General features: G+C 43.0%; 1 protein-coding gene across 6 annotated transcripts in view; it reads left to right on the forward strand.

The window, feature by feature from the left end:
- The window catches only part of ACSL1 (acyl-CoA synthetase long chain family member 1), a 130,927-nt gene extending 112,201 nt beyond the window's left edge, over positions 1-18,726 (forward strand). For all 6 annotated transcript variants that reach the window (XM_056560065.1, XM_056560068.1, XM_056560056.1 and 3 more), the window contains 7 exons: positions 2,774-2,846; positions 5,201-5,289; positions 5,371-5,487; positions 6,210-6,353; positions 6,431-6,532; positions 7,934-8,005; positions 17,573-18,726. In XM_056560065.1, the coding sequence (XP_056416040.1) occupies positions 2,774-2,846; positions 5,201-5,289; positions 5,371-5,487; positions 6,210-6,353; positions 6,431-6,532; positions 7,934-8,005; positions 17,573-17,713 (738 nt within the window). In that variant the 3' untranslated portion in view covers positions 17,714-18,726. The remainder of the gene's footprint in view (positions 1-2,773; positions 2,847-5,200; positions 5,290-5,370; positions 5,488-6,209; positions 6,354-6,430; positions 6,533-7,933; positions 8,006-17,572) is intronic.
- The last annotated feature ends 3,131 nt before the right edge of the window (positions 18,727-21,857 follow it).

Raw genomic sequence — 21,857 nt, forward strand, 5'->3', positions numbered from 1 at the left:
CAGCATTTTAGCTATTTTTGCTGTGATTTTTTCAAAAATGTGGTAAAAATGTTTTTACCATATTTTGCACAATTGCAGTACAATCTCAATTTTAAAACAGAATAAAAGAGCAAGAAAAGCAATGTGTGAACACAGCCTCAGGGGATGTATATATCCTTATCCCATAGAGGTAGCAGATAGAGCTGGGATCTGGTAGCTGATGTCATCCTGTTGTCCAAAGGAAAGCGAAGTCTGACATCCTGTTGTAACCATTAAATGGGTTATCCTGGAATAGGGGAAAAAAAGCTAATTTCTTTCAAAAGCTGCTCCACGTCTGTACCCAGGTTGTGTGTGGTATTACAACTTGGCTCCATTCACTCTTTGGAACTGAGCTGCAAGACCACGCCCAACTTGGAGACAGACAGGCAGTGGTTCTTGAAAGAAAATATCTGTTTTTCTATTCCTGGATAACCCCTTTTAAGCACAGAAAGATTTTAAGTCAGACTAGTGATCATATGACTATATATATATATATATATATATATATATATATATATATATATATATATATATATATATATATATATATCTAAGAAGGATGCCGCAGCACACGGAAGGTTCAAAAGTGTAAACAGTGGTTTATTCCATGATAATACAAGTTAGCTAACTTGTATTATCATGGAATAAACCACTGTTTACACTTTTGAACCTTCCGTGTGCTGCGGCATCCTTCTTAGATGTCTGAATTGCCTTGACCGGGGCTCCACTCGCTGCTTGCACCGCTATCACAACATTGTGGGACGTGCTGCTCTATTTCTCCTGTGCTATATATATATATATATATATATATATATATATATATATATATATATATATATATTGCATAACTTTCAAACGGCTGGAGATATTTCGATAATGCTTGGTCACATGTTACTTATATGTCCACTTAAAATATAGGATAGTTCATTTAACCCTTAACTACCCCCATTTGTGAGGGTCAGGGTTTTTGTTTAAAGTCCCATGCAAATCAATGGGAAATGTATGTTCCCACATAACTTCCGTACGGCTGGAGATATTTCAAGAACTGGTACACATATTACGGGTCGGGATAGGAGGACCGGGATGTGAAGTCAAAAGCTTCCTCCTTTGTTTATTTTCCTCCCCAACAAGGATTAGGAAGGAAAAACCGGGCAACACCGGGTATTCAGCTTGTTGGAGTAATAAAACACATGGATGCAGCTGCCTTGGAGTAAAAAAAAAACGTCGCTGTAGGACTAGTGGTAAGTGTGCATGAAAAAAACTGGAGTTCATGAACCCCTAGCGGAAACAGCCAGGTCCCATGGCTAATGCCCATCGCTGCATCTAAAACAAGAAAAAAAAAAACGAATGCCTGTTTGGGACCACCGCAGTGAAATCATGGCGTCCTGATTAGCTGAGAGAACGGTTGGAGGTCTCTTACCATATTACCTCCCGTTCGGTCAGGGCTCAAACACTTTATGCAGCCTGTAGTAATTAAGTGCTGATAACAAGGATCAGTGCAGTGCTTTGGCACAGCATTGCTCAGTCTATGCAACTGAAAGAATGCATGTAATATTCTCTAATGGGGACTAAAAAGTGGTGAATAAAATGTCAAAGAAAAAATGTTAATAGATGTGAATAAGCCCCTCCCACAATAAAGGTTGGAATCACCCTTTTCCCATTTTTTCAATAAAACATATGTTGTGTTGCCGCGTGTCCGTAAATCTCTGAACTATTAAAATATAACATTAATGAAATCTCAAGGTGATCGAAAGGTCCCATCAAAACAAAATGGTACCAATAAAAACAACAGATCACAGTGCAAAAAACAAGCTCTCATGCAGCCCCGTATACGGGAAAATTGTTATAGAGGTCAGAAGAGGACCATATAAATTGTGTATCGTTGTAATCATAAGGACCTACAGAATAAAGATCAATTGTAATTATTACCGAAAAGTGCAACCACCACATGCTTTTTAGCAGAGTTTCACACACACAGCATTTTGTGCCAGTTTTTAATTTGTTTGTTGTTCTTGTTTGGTTTTTCAGCTAAGACCAAAAGTGGATTGAAAAGGAAAGGGAGGACTTCCTGCTAGGTCCACTTGTGTCTTTAATAATAAAATAAAAATAAGGGGATGTTCACCCTACAAAGATTCTTCTTGCAGCACTCTCCCTTTGATTTCAATGGGAATTCCATTGCTCCATTCACACTTTGGAAGTTCAATCATGTGAACGTCCGGCAATTTGCTGCGAACATAAACACCAATTCTGAATAATTTTGAACTGCACTAATTCACTGAGGAAATTCCTTGCTAAATTCCCTCAATGTGAACGTACCCTGTGAAAGTGCCACAGAAAGCAGTTTGACATCCACCCATAAATGTTAAAAATGTGTTTTTTATTTTTTTATTTTTTTTTATCTATATTTAAAAAAAAAAAAAATTATTTCTTGGCTTGTGGTCTAAGTAAAGACATTGAATGTGCTCTCAATTTTACTGATGTGCTCTCACTGCTGTTTACTGACAATTTAGTCCCTGGACCTAAATCTCTGGATCTGCAGGTACAGGGTTTTGCTCTATTTTAGACAAGAACACCTAAAGAATATTCCTCATGGATGCACTGTAAACCTTGAGCTTCTAGGTTGATAGATCTATATATGCACCATAACTGAATCATATCCATTTCCTTTAGTATTTGGACAAAATATTAATATCATGTTTGGATTTCTTTGATTCCATTGTCAATATAAAAATATCTTAAATTCTTTCCTTATCAGTTTTATGAAGGCTATGGACAGACTGAATGCACTGCTGGCTGTTCCCTGACAATTCCTGGTGACTGGACAGCAGGTAGGAATTGTTCATATTTTGTATTTATAGATTATACAAAAAAAAAAAATCAGTATTTGCATTAGACATGGGTCTTGTCAACCCTGTCTTTGGTAAAGACCATATTTACAAAAAGGCTTCTCTTTACTTGGTCCTATTAGAATGACCCAACACAGTGCTTATAACTGTACATTAGAATCTTCCCTTCTTCCCTGCTCTGTTTTGAGCAAAATTAAAACAAAATTAAATTTTTCCCGGTATTAAATCTCAGATCAAAATTTTTATTTTTAAATATAACTCAGTACCTAACCCTGACCATGTACATCTAATTTTTGTCTAGCACCTTTTTATTTATTTTATTACACTTTTAATTTAGCTCACTAGTCTGAATTCCTCTCAAAGGGAGGGGGCGTGGCCTCACTGTGCAGGTCTCCGCCCCCTCCCTCAGTATGCTGTCTGCTCACATCTCCCCTAGCATTAGCAAAACTACAACTCCCAGCTTGTCCTCACTGACAGTAGCGGGACACAAGCTGACAGTGGGAGGATTTTTTCTCCAGCTCTGAGCCCTGCGCTCACAGCTGTCAATCAAGGAAGTGTGTCCATGACATAGGTGATGATGCATGGACACAGCAGGACTAGTATGTGTCCAAGCGCGGGGTGGGGGGGGGGCGGGGGGGGCAGTTGTTTGACTGGCTTTTTCTGTATGAAATACTGAAAATTTTCTAATGAAAGCAATTGCAAAACCTATTGGTTTTGCATGCTTTACAACATATCAAGTTTTTGTATCTGACAGTGCCCATTTAAGGCAGTTCAGGAAAATAATGGCGGCCACACAAAATATTGACACTTTTGGCCCAATTTGGACATTTCCCCTTAGGGGTGTACTCACTTTTGTTGCCAAGGTTCAGAAGTTAATAGAGGTGTGTGAGGTTGACATTAAACACTGTTATGCCACTGTTTTACCATAGGCCCTTAATTAAAAAAAATCTGCAATCTCCTGCAGTATCCTGTTTATTAGTGATGTCTGTTAGAGGAGCTATTCCCTATTGCAGTGTTTCCCAACCAGGGTGCCTCCAGATGTTGCAAAACTACAACTCCCAGCATGCCTGGACAGCCTTTGGCTGTCCAGGCATTCTGGGAGTTGTATTTTTGCAACACCTGGAGACACTCTGGTTGGGAAACACTGCTCCATCGGGTTCTTATCAGCCTTTCTCTTTTGTATTCTGCTGCTCCTAAACTAATTTATGACCATATTAAATGTCAATCCACTAGGCTCACATATAATATATGTTTTATTCTTAAAAAACGTACTACGCGTTACAAAACCAGTTTCGGTTTATTCTTCCGGTACCAGTTTCGGAACGCATAGTACGTTTTTAAATAAAACCTATATATTCTATGTCAGTCTAGTGGATTGCTCTGTCGGCAGCGCCCTGTGACCCTCCGTGGAGTGTGGTTGGTGCATGTTGGAGTCTATTATTCAGGGCTTTGTAACGTGTGGAGGAAGGTGCAGCAGCCTTACATGAATACACTTTAACGCGTGTTGTGCCGTTATTTGCACAACCCATTCAGGTGAGTTGATCCCTGGCTCACCTGATTGTCTCATTTTATTCAAGGGTATCACACAAGGGAGCATTCCTTTTTGTTATTTTTCTATAAAACAGCTTAGAACAGTGTTTCTCAAGCGCGGTCCTCAAGACCCCCCCAACAGGTCATGTTTTCCGGATTTTCTTTCACTGGTGATATATCTGTGGTGATGCCTGATTCACTGACAATAATTATTTCACCCATGAAAGACCTGTTGGGGGGGGGGTCTTGAGGGCCGTGTTTGAGAAACACTGACTTAGAAGATCTTTCAGGGGGGAGATAACTTAAATCAAGGAAAATTCAACTTTTCTGTCTAAAATGGGAAAACTGTTTCTGTTGCTTCTTATATGGAGCCATGCCCTAAAGACTCCATACCAGCTGGACCACACCAAGATAATCTATATTTTTCACAGATGTGTTTAAAACCTTTTGAATTTATGTAGATGCCACTTTGAACTTGCTGCGGTCTGTGGTTTATTTGCAATTTGAAAATACACAGGTGGCTTTACAAGGAAATTGTATTACCTGCAATATCCTGATGTCGATGACTCTTGCTGAGGATGAAAGTGAAAGAGAAATTAGATTAGTTTAGTGTCATCTTGGCGGTGCTCTATATTTACGCATGTTATAACAGAACAAGAATTTTATTTCCTTATGACTGCTCTTCAGAATACAGAAGAAAGTTATACGGGTTGCAGAGAATTCTGATGCCTCATATATTGGACTGTAATGTGATCATCACTTTGTATTCAGTAGTCACTGTTAGTAAATGTGTACCTCCATACCAGGTCACGTTGGCGCACCTATGCCCTGCAATTATATAAAGTTGGTGGATGTGGAAGAAATGAACTACTTTGCAGCAAAGGGAGAGGGTGAGGTATGTGCAGTGAAAGAATTTTCATCATTTAAGTCTTCAGAGTTTTAGCAATACGTGTAACAACAATATTTGTTTTAACAGGTTTGTGTGAAAGGTTCAAATGTGTTTCAAGGGTACTTAAAGGATGATGAAAAAACAGCTGAAGCTTTGGACAAGGATGGCTGGCTACATACAGGGGATGTTGGGAAATGGTTGCCTGTAAGTAAAATGTTATCTGAGAACCTAATCTGGTTGAACACCTGCAGATTAATCCGTTTAAAGTACTATAAAGTTTTAAGCGGGCAGAAATGTTTTTTGTTATAGCTAATTTAAATGAGCCTGTCAGTTTTATTTGCATCTTTGCTGCAGTAGCTTATAAGGTATAAAACCAAACGTGTGGTTTTTAAGCCAAGTGTCAAGAAGGCTGAACCGAGCTGCTAAAGTGCCACCACCTCCTTCCATGCCCTCACCTCCCAGTCCTTCTTGACTGACTTTCAGGGCTCTGTGAAGGGTTGTGCCAGGCTGTGGTGATTGAGCAGCTAGGCTCTGCCTCCTTGACACTTAACTAAGAAATAAAGGTGATTTTTATACACTTGGCAACCACCATCAACTCCATTAAAGGTACAGTTTGCTTTTTACCTTAACTGCTATCTCATGGTGTCTGCATTGATTAAAACTGTTTTTACTGTTTTGAACCCAAAAGTTTGAAAACCCCATCCACATGTAGGGGTAATATTCTGCATGGAAAAGGGAGGACACATTTTACCCCTTAAATGTAAAGTGGTAATGTGAATAGCAAAATAAGCAAGTAACACATGCTGATTTTGCTGTGGAATTGTGGTAGATCCACAGTAGAGACATTTCTGCCTCACGTGCTCTGTAGTTTGAGTATATTCAAAATGAATTTAGTCCTAGTCTTACTTTTATTTTCTCTTCCCTAGAATGGTACGTTAAAGATTATAGACCGGAAAAAACATATATTTAAATTAGCCCAGGGTGAATATATTGCACCAGAAAAAATTGAGAACATCTACACAAGGAGTGAAGCAGCGGTGCAGGTCTTTGTTCATGGAGAGAGTTTACAGGTAACTGGAACTACCTGATAAATATGATGGGTTGTGGGCTGGAAACTGCACACATGTTAATATTTTACTGTCTATAGGCCTTCCTTGTGGGAATTGTGGTTCCAGATCCTGATAATGTACTCAACTGGGCAAAAAAGAAGAAATTTGGTGGCACCTATGAAGACCTCTGCAAGAATAAGGTAGGCGGTGTTTATTTTGTATTTATTGATAAAAAAAAAAATATATATAGTTGCCCATGTCTATAGGCAATGTCCATGTATTGTTTCTTATCCCTATTTACTTGAATGGGGCTGGAAGGGCAACCACTGCCTTTGAACAAGTATGGCACTCTTTTTTTTTTTTTTTTTTTTTTTTTTTTGAGGAAGAAAGCAGACCTGTATACTAATCTGGTGCAACTCTTTAAAGCTGTTCCTTAAAATAGGGGTTGTCTCTTGTTGTTCTGATCAGTTTGACTGTTTGCATAACCATGCATTAAATGGGCACTGTTTAAAACAACTTGTATTCATTTGATGTGTATTTTCTGTGTATTTTCTAACACAATAGTAAATCACTTAAATGATCAAAAATGACTCCTTACCCCATAAAAGCCCTAAAGTCTTTGCACTAGCTGCCTCACTTCCCTGCAGGACAGGGCCCTACTAGTCCGGCGTTTTCCTGTGCTAAACTTCGTGAGCATGGAACCTGAGCTTCTCAGTCTGCTGCAGGGGTTCCAACCTTCGCCAGAAAAGTAAATCAAAGCATTTCTCTCCACTTACCACCATCTTTTCTGAAAAGCTATCCCTTAAGAAAATACTTGTGTTCCTGCCATTAACACTGTGCTGCTGTCATTGGCCTGTATTGGCTTCTACTACCAAGGCCACTCCTGTGGCTGTTGTACATATGCAACGTACTACGCCGGGTACCACCGCAGTGCTGCAGTAGTACTAGGTGACTTATAGTGGGGGCCGAGGGGCAGCACAGGAAGATATGCTGCAGCAGATGCACACACAGCATGATGCCAGGTGAGCTGGGACTTAGGAGTCTAGGAGTACTGCGTTAGGCTAGGTTTCCACACACAGGTTTTTTCAGGCTTTTTTTTTTTTTTTTTTTTTTTTTTTGGGGGGGGGTAGGGGAACTGCCACTGCACTGAGCCAAAGTCAGAAGTGTGTTCAAAAGGAATGGGAATATAAAAGAAGGCCTTTTATAAACTTCTCTTTTCTACCAAATCCACTTCTGACTGTGGCTCCAAAACTGCAGTGGCAATCTTTGAAAAAACACCAGAAAAAAACCGTGTGTGGAATCTTAGCCTTAGGGTAATGGAACACTTGCTGCAGATTCTTCTACAGACAACCTGACCTGTAGGTCCCTGACAACCGGTGGTCAGTTTCTTCCAACAAAAGTAGTTGTCTTAAGTGAACATTATTCTTAATAATGATACAGCTATGAGGGGGAGGACTTGTTAGGAGTTGTTTTCGCAGCCGTATAAAGATATGATGGGCCCTTGAAATTCCTAATAATAATTTTCAGAAATGTCACCCTAGAACTTTGACATTTGTTAATTCATGCACTTTTTATTTCTTTTTCTTTTTTTTTGTTCCCAGGATTTCAAAAATGTAGTTCTTGAAGATTTAATAAAACTGGGAAAAGAGGCTGGTTTGAAAACATTCGAACAAGTAAGAGAATTGTTTCTTTACATCACAACATTGATGCTGACAACAATTGCTGTTGTCACTTGTTTTGACCTTTATAAAAACCTCAAATAAGGTATTTCTATTTTCACTTGGATATGTCATTACTTAAAGATCGGTGGCAGTCTAACCTGTGGGACCTCCAGTGATTCTGAGAAAGCATTCAGCTCTGGGGCTCCTTCAGGTCCTTCATGAACAGCAGCACTCTAGGCCATCCACAGGGAACTGTGACTGACCCTATTCATTTAAAAGGTTTCTGTCCACTATAGTGTATATCATGATTAGAGCTGCAGATAAAGCAAATAAAACCTGCCTCTCAGATGATAGCTGTGTACAAAGATATAAAATAAGGTTTTCCTCTTATGTTCGAGTTGTTAATGTCGGCCTAAACTGCAGCATGTATGCTGCCTCTCTCTCCTACTCCTCCCTGTTTGGCTTCCCGCTCTGATCCCTGAATATCAATCCTAAATTTCAAGCAGGGAGAAGGTGTTGCATGCTGCAGCCCAGTCTCTTTCTTGTGGATATGCCAAAAATGTTAGAGATGGGAATTTATAGTAAACCAGAGAAAATAATTCCTACACTGTTTGCCAGCCTTATGTTTTCTATAAGACTTTGAAAAAAACCTTTGAAAAACACTGTTCACTTGGATATATTTCTTGCTGTCTTTGTATAAAGCTTTACTGTCATTAAAAACAAACAAATATAAAAAAATATTTAAATCAGTGTAGTAATGTGCCCTGAGACCTGTATGCATATTAATATGCATGTGTTAATATGTAAAATACCTTTTGATCTATGTATTACTGTGATTAGTCTTTCTGAATTCCTCTGAGGCTGGGGGCGTTTCCTCTGGAGTATGATGTTCTTTCCTCTCCCCTGTCACAAGATCTGCACAAACATTAATTTACATTTGCAAAGCTTTTTACCTAAATACATGCTCTATATAAATATGATGCAGCCTGGTGAAACTATATAGTGCAAGGACAGAAGAAAAACCTGCATTTAGTGACAATTTTAAAATCTTTATTTTTTGGCACAGTTTGTAACCAAAATACATGCTTTTTATAACCTTTAAAGCAGCCATTTGGAACCTATATGGTGCAAATACACAGGAACTAAGTTAATAAAATAACCAAAGACAAACAATTTTCCATACAAATAGTTTAGCACCTTGTATTGCTTGTCAATGTGCATAGTAATGATCTTTATAAAGACTGCAAGTTCTCAGGATCAGAATGGAGATAACCACACCTCCCTCCCCTCAGAGATTCTGGTCCTTTTTTTGATGGACCAAAAAGGCAGGATTTTCAGGGTTCGTTTGCAAAATTAAAAAGACAGGGGCCCCTAGTAGCCATTTTCTAAACCCTTTTTTCACATCTTTAGCAATTACATTTTTTTGATGAAGTATATTAGGAAAATGCTTTAGTTTTCAAGGGAGTATTAAACAGAAAAAAAGTCGTTTCTAATGACAGTAACACTTTAAAGGTGACCTTAAAGATTGTTGGCCATACATTGTAGGCAAAGCAGTGGCGGAGGGGGGAGCTTCTCAGTTGCCGTAAGCAAGCAACAAGAGTGACTAAGGAGATAAAATGGCTTTTGGGGCACAAATAGAATATTTTCCTTTTTATATAGCTATTTCAGTTATGTATGCTATGTAAGACTTGATAGGCTCAGAGGATAGCAGGTATTGTCTTATAAATAACAATTCAAAAAGGAGCTAGGGGGTGGCAATCAGCTGATTACAGTGGGTACAGCTTCCAGCATCCCTGCATATTTTGGCAGATGGAAGTTTTGGTCAGCCAGGTGTTTTACAATGTATTATCTAGCTAGGCAGGGTAACAGGGTCTTGACAGTGTTAGGGCATATTCACAATATCTTAATCACAATATCTTATCAATTCAAAAAGTCCCCAGTGAGTCTTGGGAATAACTAATCAATTTACCAATCCCCTTATTTGAGTGGGGGAGGGGAACCCCCTCTGGGGAATAATACCCTTCACTAAAGACCCACATAAAAAGGAGATATTGTTTTGTACTCATCGTAAAATCTTTCTCGTAGCCTTCATTGTGGGATACCTATATTGATGGGGTATATGCTCTTGCCACTAGGAGGTGCTGACACAGGGAACAAAGTCTGCTCCTCCCTGGCAGGAAGTGAGGTAATCAGTTTTGTCATAAAGCAGTAGGAGAAGCAAACAAAGAAATATGTCCAAAGGACCCTAGAAAGGCATTCCGGATAAAAAAAAATAACCGGAAAAGAATATCTGGAAGAACAACCACTAGCGAAAGGTGATCAGTCCCGAGACTGAACCCATTCGTCCGTAAGGCCTTCTGACGAAAACCCAGGCCAGAGATAACCAAGGCCCAAAAACCCAGCTCTCGGAAGATCCCCGTCCATGGAGATGGACTGGGACACCAAAGGAAGGGACTGTCCGTGGCAGAAACTCCCGGTCCATATAGGGAAAGAAGAGTCAACTAGGAAGCCAGGTGGGCCGGAACCATTGAGGTAGGAAATCAACTCCATGGAACACAGAACCAGACAGGGCTAACCCGGCTGGAAAACAAAAATGGAAAAGGGCACAAAAAGAGAACCCTACCCAGAGTCAACCGATTCAAGAGAACATGGCGGAAAAACACCACGGAGAACCGCATACGCTTGAGCAGAAAGAGCACCGAAGGCGGAAACCAGAAAATCAACAACCGCGAAATGCTCCTGGTGACAAACATCTGTGCTGAAACCAGAAGAAGTGCTGTACAGAAAGACTGCCCCATAAATAGATCGCAGGGAAGTCTGGATAGTCTGCTACACATGCCCGAGACCTCAACTGTCACTAAGGCCCAAGGAACCAGGGGGGCCGACCTAGAAAAGAAGGCATGCCACAGCATCCCAAAATGGTGTCCAAGACAAGGAGACCAACCGGTCTTAGACCCATCGGTCCAATCGGACCAGAGAGCTCCGAAACAACAAACGGCAAGATGGGAACGGAGAGGGAAACAAAAGGGAACCTAGCTAAGACTCCCAGGCTCTGGACAGGAAGGTTACTCCAGAAGACTGCGGTGTCAGTGTAGTGCAACTGACACACCGTCAAGGGAAGAAGGAACACAACTAGGGAGATTGTGCAGAGGGGGAGGAGAGCAATGACAAGACCCAAACGACAGACGGTGGCTAGACCGGCCATCGCCAAGCCATACCTGATTGCATAAACCCCTCCAACAGAGGAGAGTGCCAAGGCTGCATGAGCAGAAGTAAATAACCAAGAAACAGAGAGGTAGGCTGCAATAGTGGGCAAAAAGCACACAGGCATAGACAGTGAAAGGCTCTTTTGAATGCTCCCAGAGAAAAACAAGGGCCCAGCCAGAAACCCCACCTATATAGCGGGAAGAGAGGGATGGTTCCAACTCGGCAGTAGAAAGCACCCAGCAAAAAAGTCCCCCTAGTGGAGGGGAAAATAGGGGTTGTCAAGATGAAACTCAGGCACCAACCATGCCAAGCCCCCTGATTCCCAAACCCCCGTGGAAGGGGGATTGACAGTGCGCCAGGTACTATAGGAGCAGCAGATGAGTGCCGACAGAGCCAGAGGAAAAATACCTGGGGGGGGGGGGGGTTTGCTGAACTGGTTGTGACTCCCCGCCAGGCCCCATGCCAGAACAGAGGTGCTAAACCGCTGCAGACCTGTGGAAACAAGACTACAGGAAGGCCAGAGACACACCCCACCGACAGAACTGAAGGTGCAGAGGGACTGAAGTATACATAAGGACACAGACATGTATTCCTCACAATAGTAGTTGGGTACCAAGACAGCAGATCCGAAAGAAACCAGACATCCAAAAGTCCGGCAGTATGGAAGACAGGCTCAGCACCCAATGGTGTATCACAGCCATGCCCCTAGTAGACCAACGTGGAACTCTTAGAAGGGGGAACAGAGAGTGATACTGCTGTAGGTGTGAAAGTCCATGGAACTTGCAGGAAAAGCCCACGCCCCATATCCTAAGGGTGCTGCACTCCAGGACTGCTGTTGCAGACACAAGAGATGAAGAAAGTATGTGGGGCAGGAAACATGCCCCAGGAGTGGTGATGGCTCGGAGCAGTGCGCTGAGAAGCACCTGCTAAGCCGCTGGGCAGGTCTAAGGCCAGGGACTAGAGCGGGCCGGATAGGAAGAGCTCCTGCCAGGCCTTAGCACCCCCCCCCCCCCCGTCCCCCCCACACCCGTTCATGCACTGGTTACAGGAGGGGGAAGAAGGGCAGAGCCATGTCCCACCATAACCCCTAAAACCTGAGCTCCCGGATCACTTGCTGGTTCAGGACTCCCGCCGGCTGAACAACCCCAGGAGTGAAGACCCAGGCGAGAGGTGAGGCGGGTGGCGGCTCCCGGCTCATGTTAGGAGCTAGGGAGAGCCGGCTGGTCTGTAGCAGACCAGTTTGCATGCAGGTGGCTCTGGTGCTGAGCGCGGAGCCGCAGTAAGAGAAGTGCTGGTGGCTCCCGGCAAAAAAAGAGGGACCGCCAGAATAGAAACTTGCCGAGAGCCAGTGTTAACCCCCCATTGCCTGGACTCCCACCCTAATTGCCATGAACAGCCCCAGAAGCTGGGCTACTAATGCTCATTTGTCAGAGGGGAAGGGAGGGTGTTTAATGGGGGGCATACTCTCCTCAGTTGCCACATATTCACCCCTTGACTGCTTCAGCCAGCTTATGGCCACGCTGCATCATACCAGGCTAAGATTGCAGGGCGAGCAGGGGCAGTGGGGGATCCAGACCCAGGGTACAACCTCCAGGTGCTTTCCATTGGCGAGGAGGGGTTAATAGTATATACTCTGTCTGTGCCCCTTTGTCGCATATGTGGGAACAGGTAGCGCCATGCTCCTGAACCCCCACCTGAAAAAGGGAAATAAAAGGGAGATAAAAAAACCGAACGAAACAGCCTTTACTAGAAAAAAATAAAATAAAGACCAGGTCTGTGTCTTCCCTCCTACTGACACTAGCTAATACTGATTACCTCACTTCCAGTGGGTGGGTATATCCTGCCAGGGAGGAGCTGACTTTTTTTTTCCTAGTGGCAAGAGCATATACCCATCAGTGTAGGTGACCCCCAATGAAGACCGACCAAGAAACATAATTTTTATTTCATTACACTTAAAACCTTTATTTTGAAATGACACACAAGATAGATTAAAATTATCAGACTGTGTAGAGGGTTGAGTACTGTTTTGCCCACTAGATGGTGCTCTTGTACAAGTCTCAGTGGATTGCTTATCTTACTGTTCACTGATTGTTCTCTTAGTCTCTATGGAAAACTTCAAGAGTAAATCCTCTCTCTCCCTCTGCACAGTCTGGCTAGAATCCTACACCTGCCCTAATGTTTCCCTAGTAGATCTACCTTTCTCAAAGGGACACCAGGGTATATTCACACACTGAAGATTGTGTCCACTACGAGTAGACACACTAGTTGCCGCATGCATGCGCAGTGTACTCAGACAACAAGGTTGCTCCCCTAGGCCAAGAGCAGCCACGATGTCTGAGTACACTGTGCATGTGTGCAACAACTCGCAGGTCCCTGTGTGTCTGCTCATAGCGGCGGATTGCTGGTACGAGCAGACATAGCAAGAAGCACACTCTAGGGCCGGTCATGGGCGGATTCGTAGCATAAAATACGCTGCGGCTCCGTTACGTGTGACCCTACCCTTAAGCTATAAGGTAGATATTGGCTGTCAACTGCTATGTTCTGATTTCCCCCATAAACCTTCACGCTTAACCCCTTAAGGACCAAGCCCATTATAATCTTTAGGACCAGTGCATGTTTTGTACATCTGACCCCTGTCACTTTAAGCATTAATAACTCTGGGATGCGTTTACTTAAGAATTTGATTCCGATATTTTTTTTTTTTTTTTCGTGACACATTCTACTTTGACATAGTGGTAAATTTTCGTTGATACTTGCATCATTTCCTGGGGAATTTTTTAACTAAGGAACAAGTGCAAGAAAAAGTGTACAAAGGATGCGGTCTATCGCAAGCCCTTCTCTGACAGGAGAGAGCCCCCCCCCCCCCAACAGACCTTACCCTTTGCCTCCAGACCAAAAGGTACCTGCAAGGCTCCAGGTTCGATGTCCCTTTTCACCGAAGCTACTAAGGGACCAAAAATGCTCCCGACCTCCCCCTTGGCGTTAGCCAAGGTATCTGCCTGCAGAGCCATAAACGGTTGGTACCCTGCCCATGCAGGAGTACCTGGGGTTTTTGCAGGGAGGTGAGGAACCTGATGATGGCCACACACACCTCCCCTAGACTGCTAGGAGGGACACCCAGAAGGGCTACCGCATCCTAGCAATCCTTTGAACACAACACATAAAAAGTGACTCGGGGACAAAAAAGTACCTTGGCTCTAGACCCTCTCAGCCTCATGGCGAGACCCAGAGGAAACAGGTCGCATTGGGGCAGCCGTCGAGCTGATTCCTCAGAACCAGCCCTGAAACGCCCTGTTACACCTGACCCCCACCAGCTCCACACAAACTTGAAACTGATAAGAACAGATACTACACTTGATCTTAGCCAAAAGGTTGGGGGGAAATTGGGGGGCATGTCGCATTTAGGAAGCCCCTGTGGTGCCATAACGGCAAAAAAAACAAAAAAAAAACACATGGCATACTATTTTGGAAACTACACCCCTTAAGGCACGTAGCACGGGGTGTACAGTGAGCCTTAACACCCCACAGGTGTTAAGACTTTTCGTTAAAGTCAGATGTGTAAATTTTTTTTTCACAAAAATGCTGTTTTTTTCCCCCCAAATTTGCCATTTTTACAAGAGGTTATAGAAGAAAATGCTCCCCAAAATTTGTAACACAGTTTGAGTATGGAAATATCCCATGTGTGGATGTAAAGTGCTCTGCAGGCCAACTACAGGGCTTTTGGAGAGATAATTTGTTTGGAATGGAAATCGGGGCCATGTGCATTTACAAAGCCCTGGTGGTGCCAGAACATTGGACCCCCCCCCCCACATGTGACCCTATTTTGGAAACTGCAACCCTCACAGAATGTAATAAGGGGTGCAGTGAGCATTCACACCCCACTGGCATTTGACAGATCTTTGGAACAGTGGGCTGTGCAAATGAAAAACTAAAATTTTTCATGGATCACCATTCAAACAAATCTGTTAGACACCTACAACTACCAGCATGCCCTTTTGGCTGTCCGTTCATGCTGGGGGTTGTAGTTATGCAACAGCTGGTTGCAAAACACAGGTTAACTGTGTTTCGCAACCAGTGTGCCTTCAGCTGTTGCTAAACTACAACTCCCAGCATGTACTGTCTGTCAGTGCATGCTGGGAGTTGTAGTTTGCAACAGCTGGAGGCACACTGGTTGCGAAACACTGAGTTAGGTTACAAACTGCAAAACTACAACTCACAGCATGCTGGGACTTGTAGCTATGCAACAGCTGGAGGCACACTACTGCAACTCCCAGCATGCCCTTTGGTAATTTGTGCATGCTTTCATAGAAAAAATGTGCCTCCAGCTGTTGCATAACTTGAACCCCCAGCATGCACAAACTACCAAAGGGCATGCTGGGAGTTATAATTGTGCCTTCTGCTGTTGCATAACAACAACTCCCAGCATGCCCTTTAGTGCCTGCAGCAGCCGCCAAAGACTTTGCTCCTGGGGCCCCGATCCCGCCACCGATGGAGGGGGCCCCCACTCAGGCATGGACTCCATGGCACCCGCTCTCGCCCTACGGAATAGGGGCGGAGCGGGTGCTGTTAGGCACCCCCCCACAGCAGGAGTCCTGATTCTGGCCGACAAATCAGGACGATTGTGAGGTGGCACCAGTGCTACCTCACTCCTGCTGCTAAAGGGTGATAGGTGATGTCTTGGACGGCTCCGATCACTATTTTATTTTTTCTGGGTCACCGGGGACCCAATTGACCAGGTATCGCTGCAAATCGCCGATCTGAATTGATTGACCATTTGCGGTGATTGCCGACATGGGGGGGGGGGGGGGGGTGAGGTTGCACTGGGCGCCTGCTGAATGATTTCCCAAGAGGAGGACCGGAATTCCCACGGGCTTACAGGTACGCCCTGTGTCCTTAAGTACCAGGGCGTAACTGTATGCCCTGTGTCCTTAACGGGTTAAAGGGAATCTGTCACCTCCATAAGTGTCACAGGTTCCAGGTGCTAGAGGGATAAAATTGACCATACCTTTTTAGCTTTGCTGATCGCGGTTTGTAAATCGCCTCTGTTGGCTGAAAAGTCATATTGGTGGTGCTGAGCTGCAGCAGCACACCTCCTCCCTCCCCGAGACAATCCCCCTTACATTGTAATGTTTCTCGCTTACTGTGCTCTTCTTCCAGCTAGTTCTAGCTTTCTGTCACTGTCTGAACACTCAGACCCCGACAGATCAAAACTTTTCAAAAGTTTTTTTTTGTTAAATGACTGTCTGTTTAAATGGGTATTCCGATCAGTAACATTAATGGCATATCCACAGGATATGTCATAAATGTCTTGTAGATGCAAGTCCACCTCTGGGACCTGCCTCTATCTCTGGAAAAAGGGCCCCTCATGTAAATTAAGGATCAATCAAGGTTTTCCAAAGAGGCAAGTCTAGTACCTGTCCTAGAATGGCTTCTGTTTAGGGAAGTAAATGCATTGTAATAGTGTGTAACACCTGTCTCTTTAAATTGTGTTTTGCAATTTTTCTGTGTTGCTGCACTGACACTGTGTAATGATGAAGAATTGGGAAATACTGTGCACACGAACATATAGTGGTACGATGCTACTAAAATGTGCTACCTATATTCCAATGCTACTAAAATGTTGTCAGTCTATAGAATGGAAATATCCTAGAACTGTCATAAATTGTAGTGATAAGTGTATACCAGCATTGTTCACATTGCTGCTCGCTTTGTCCTCTGAAAAGGTCAGGGGCACTACTAGATGGGATGATTGTCTGTCAGCTGTTCTTCTTAGTCAGTGCAAGTAAAGTGTTCTTTTAAAGGACTGGTTGAGCAGGTTGCAGCCCTCCAAACTTCAGTTCAACTCTGCTTGTATTCTGATTGTTGTGGCGTGTAAAACAGATTCCCTGTACAAGGAAGTTTGGAAATTGTATATTTTTTTTCTTTTGTAAGGCTGCATTTACACCTCGTTTTTAAGTTATGGGTGCCGGATGGGGGAGGGGTAAACCGAGCTCTCCCATACCTCAGCCGGACCAGCGCTGAAATCCATTTACTTTAATGAGCTGACTGGAGTCAAACGGTGACTCCGGTCGGCTGATTTTTTTTTTTTACCCGTATCCGGTTTTGTGACCGGACCTAAAATTGTAGTATACTACAGTTTTAGGTCCGGTCAGGAAACCGCATACAGGTCAAAATTGAAACGACCAAGTAAATGGATTTCAGCGCTGGTCCGGCTGGGGTATGGGAGAGCCCAGTTTGCCCCTCCCCCAGCCGGATCCAACACCCGTAACTTAAAAACGAGGTGTGAATGCAGCCTAAGAAATGTTGGTTTGTTGCACTTTGGGCAGTTCTGTTTGGGTATCTCACGCATTGTGTATTTGGACTCTTTTGCAGGTAAAAGACATTGCTCTACACCCAGTAATGTTTTCTATTGAAAATGGCTTGCTGACTCCTACATTGAAAGCAAAGAGGCCTGAGCTGAGAAAATATTTCCAAGCCCAAATTGAAGAACTTTATGCTAATAACAAAGTATAAGTCCACCTCCATAGTCAACTGTACTCTGCCACCAACAAGACAATGACTGGTCATAGGAATAACAATGAAGACCTCTCTACAATGCCTTATGGGTCACCTATATTGTTGTTCTTTGTACTGTGACCTAAAATCTCTAAACTAAGCCTTAAAATTGTGAAGAATTTGGACGTCCCTATTACAAATGTCACCATCTGTATCTCCTGTCTGAAATCAATTGGATTTTTCTTCCTGTGTTCAAAAGACTTTTTACACTTCAACTCCAAAGCTAAAACTTCTTGCTTGCCAAACCAGATCACTTTTCTAACTTTATCTAAAACACAACGCACAAAAGATGTATCGTTCTAACCTGTTTGGGGATATATACAAGTCAGATAGAAGTGTTTTAAAGTGGTGATGGTACAATTTTACCATGTTTTTTCTAAATGTAAATGAGACTTGGTAATGCACTATGTATAAAAACACATCTCAAAGGAATTGCTCCTTTATTCTGGAGTATCTGTCACTGTCAGAAAGCTGCTAGAGGCCTGGGATACATCTGTTTGTCTTTGCTGCCAGTCCTGTGGAAATTTAAAGTGCAATTATTGCAGAGATCTGTGGAAGGGAGTGAATTTTACATTAAGGGAATGTCTACTTTTTTGGGAGGGAGGGTATAAGATATCAGAACCACACATTTTAAGCCTTTTTAGGTTTCCTAGTACAATAATATGTTTTCCTTTTTAGAAATGCAAGGCACAAGGGAGTTGTATATAACAAGCACAACAATGGTTTGCACTATGTAAAGACCTGTGATTTATGATGATGCAATGTATTCTAGGTTGAGATCATTTATAGCTGCTTAATGAAACAGAGTACATTTTTATCCAAATGATATGTGACTTGTTAAAATGGAATTTAAATGTTTGCTTAACGGTTTTTGATCTTGTAAGAACCAAAATGTTTCTGTCCCAGTTCCCTTTTCAGTCCCTTCCAAAAAATGAAGGAAACCAAAATAAATGATTATTCATACTCTTTAATTACTTTTCTCTAGAAGACATCCATGAGGCTATATGCTGTGATGACATGGTGCTGTTTTTCTCTGGCATTTAGCGTTTGAAGTCAGAAACATAAAAATGTGATCTTCTTGAGTTCATACACACATGATGGAAAATCTGCAGCAATTCAGCATGTAAATTCTCAGCAGCATATCTGTACCCAGGGCCAGTACTTTCCATATGGCAGCTTGGGCAGCTGCCTTAGGGCACAGAACACAAGCCCAAATCCCCAGTTGCTGGCAGGGGATTCAGAGCAGAGACTCCTCCCTAGGACAGTAAAATTAGTGGCAATGCTTACAGTGTATGTATTGCCACATTCAGTACTGTAAAGGAACAGAAATCACTTTTCCTGTACTTTAACACAGCGGCACAGTGCTCACGCTGAGCACAACACGGTCATCTCATTGCATTCAGCTTGGAAGAGAAGCAAAAAGAAGGTAACTCTATTTTGTAAGAATTTTTTCTATGGGGGACCTATTTTTGGGGGCAATGGGGTTGGCTACTTAAAGCGTACTTGTCATAGTGCCAAAAGAAAAAATGTTACTCAGCACCTGATCCTGATCATGTACATATAATTTTTGTGTCTAGGACCTATATATCCCTAACAAATAGCATTTATATGTTGCTCACTTGCTTTTTCTTCTTGCCTTGTGGAGGAGGCTTGTCCATCTGTCTCCCTCACTGTGGATGACTCATCTGATATGAGTCTGGGAGCAGCCTGGCAGTCTGAAAATAACTGCACAGTAGTTTTTCTGCATACATTTTCTATCTGTTCCTTGTAAAGCTGGATGCTAATCAACATAGCTCTCACTATGTGTGTCATTCAGCTTTCACAGACTCCTCAATGCCTGATCAGCTTCTTAGTAATTCAGGAGTCAGAGATAGCTTTGGCTGTTCAAGCATGCTGGGAGTTGTAGTTTTGCAAGAGTTGGAGCTGTAGTTTAGGAACATCTGAAGGCTGTAGTGGTGCAACAGCCGGTATTCAGTATGCTGCAAAATACAGAGTAGCTTGTCTGCATAAAGACAGATGACCTCTAGTGCCGGCTATTTTCATTTATTTTAGTAAAACTTTTTTTAAATAAGATGACTTTTTTCAATATCCATATATCAGTAGTACTATAAAATATAAAAAGTTTCATAATGGCAGTGCCTCTTTAACTAATGGTCATCTACTAAGTGTGGGGGGGGGGGGGGAGAGTACACTAAGAAGACAATGGAGTCATTTGTAAAGATTATTAAAATGCTAATTTTTATTACATAAAAATTAAAAAATGCTGAGGGGAAACAAACACAGCAGGGGAACAAGGACAACAAGAGGCGTCACTGCTGCCACAATTGTAATCATATGAACATATAAGTTGCAAGGTAAGTGTACATGGTTGGTAACAAAAGACTGACGTCTTAACATAAGTGCAGGGATACAAGTTCAATATATAAATGTAATCAATGTACAATACTGTCCTCAATACAAAATAAAGTGGCTAGTGCAGCAGGAGTGACGCCACCCCAACGTACGTTTCGGAGATATACTTTGTCCTGAGGGTGGCGTCCTCTCCGTGCAGAGACTATTTATGCATACTACTATCCAATGGGTTACCAGATTGCATACTTTGTAAAAGATATCGTGTACCTGAATGGCTGATGTAAATTGCCTGTCTTCATTGCGGCGCACAAGCCAGCGCACGCTGCGCAACTTCTGGGACTTGCCTCAGCTGGCCCCATCACATGATAGATCACATGAGTGGGGGGGAGGGAGGGAGTTATTGAAAGAGCTTTATTGATCGTTCAGTCATTACAAGTCATACAATAAATTACAATCGCACAAAGCATGACAGTACAATACACAGCAAAAGTTCCCTAAGCTATACATCGCACATCATGCTACGCTAACACTCCACTCAATCCTGTAAGAGAAAAACACAAGAAATTGAGAAAACCAAACAATACAATCTGTGATTGGAGGTGGGGCTGGGGGAGACTGTGGGGTGGGGTAGGGGAGGGGTCAGATCACAGGGTTGAAACTACTGGGAGACATCTTCAGGGGGACATGGGGGAAGGAGAGGGGTCTTCACTCCTCTTCTTCATCGACTGCCGGCTGTCCAAGATGGAATAGTCTCTGAGCAGGCTCTGGATGAACCTGCAGCAGTCCTGGACGAACATGTTGTCCCTGTTGATCACAAGGTTCCTGGCAAGCCACACAGCATCCTTAAAACAGTTCATAAGGCACCAGGCCTCCTGGATTGCCTCCATGTCATGGGTCCTAGGAAACAGACCGTAAAGCACCGAATGGTACGATAGGCAGTTTCTGGGTACAGAGTCTCTGAGTTCATGTTCCAGGGCATCCAACAGACCCTGCGCAAAGGGGCAATGCCAAAACGCGTGCAAAGGTGTTTCCTCCACGATGGGGCAGTACCGGGTTCTGCACAGGTCGCGGGCATGCATGAACGACCTAAAAGACAATCTTCCCATAATGGCCATCCACAACAAGTCCTTATTTCCATTGGTAAGCCACATTGGCCCACACAGTCTCTGCCGTGGCTGTTAGCTCGGATGAGCTTGTAGATGGTCTTTGGCTTCCACAGGTCGGGCTTCAGTACCGGGTTCTGCACAGGTCCGGGGGAGTAGAAAGAGGATTTCCATACCAATATACCTTGGAAATTCCCTACCTACTGGGAGGATTTCCTACCTATCTGGTGGTATCTACCAAATTGGGGGGGGGGGGGGAAGAGAGAGGATAGAGGGTTTCCCTACCTATCTACCTGGAAATAGGTGTTGGGGTGGTGAGCACCAAAATTCACCCTAGCTGGTAAAGACAAAAATCCTCGCACTGGCCCTGTCTTAATCAATTTTGTATTTATTTATTTTTTTCTGCAGGTTATGTCAATTTAAAGGACTGTTTTGAACCTCAATAGTTGTGTCAGGATAGAGAAGCACATGTGTACTGGATATGTGAGTCCTCTCACATCTATACACACAAAGGGGGAGATTTATGAAAACCTGACCAGAGGAAAAGTTGCTGAGTTGCCCATAGCAACCAATCTGATTGCTTCTTTCATTTTTCAGAGGCCTTTTCAAAAATAAAGAATCTGGATGCTCTGGGCAACTCATCAACT

This window comes from Hyla sarda, chromosome 1 (genome assembly GCF_029499605.1).
Source record: "Hyla sarda isolate aHylSar1 chromosome 1, aHylSar1.hap1, whole genome shotgun sequence".
In the NCBI taxonomy this organism is placed as follows: Eukaryota; Metazoa; Chordata; class Amphibia; order Anura; family Hylidae; genus Hyla; species Hyla sarda.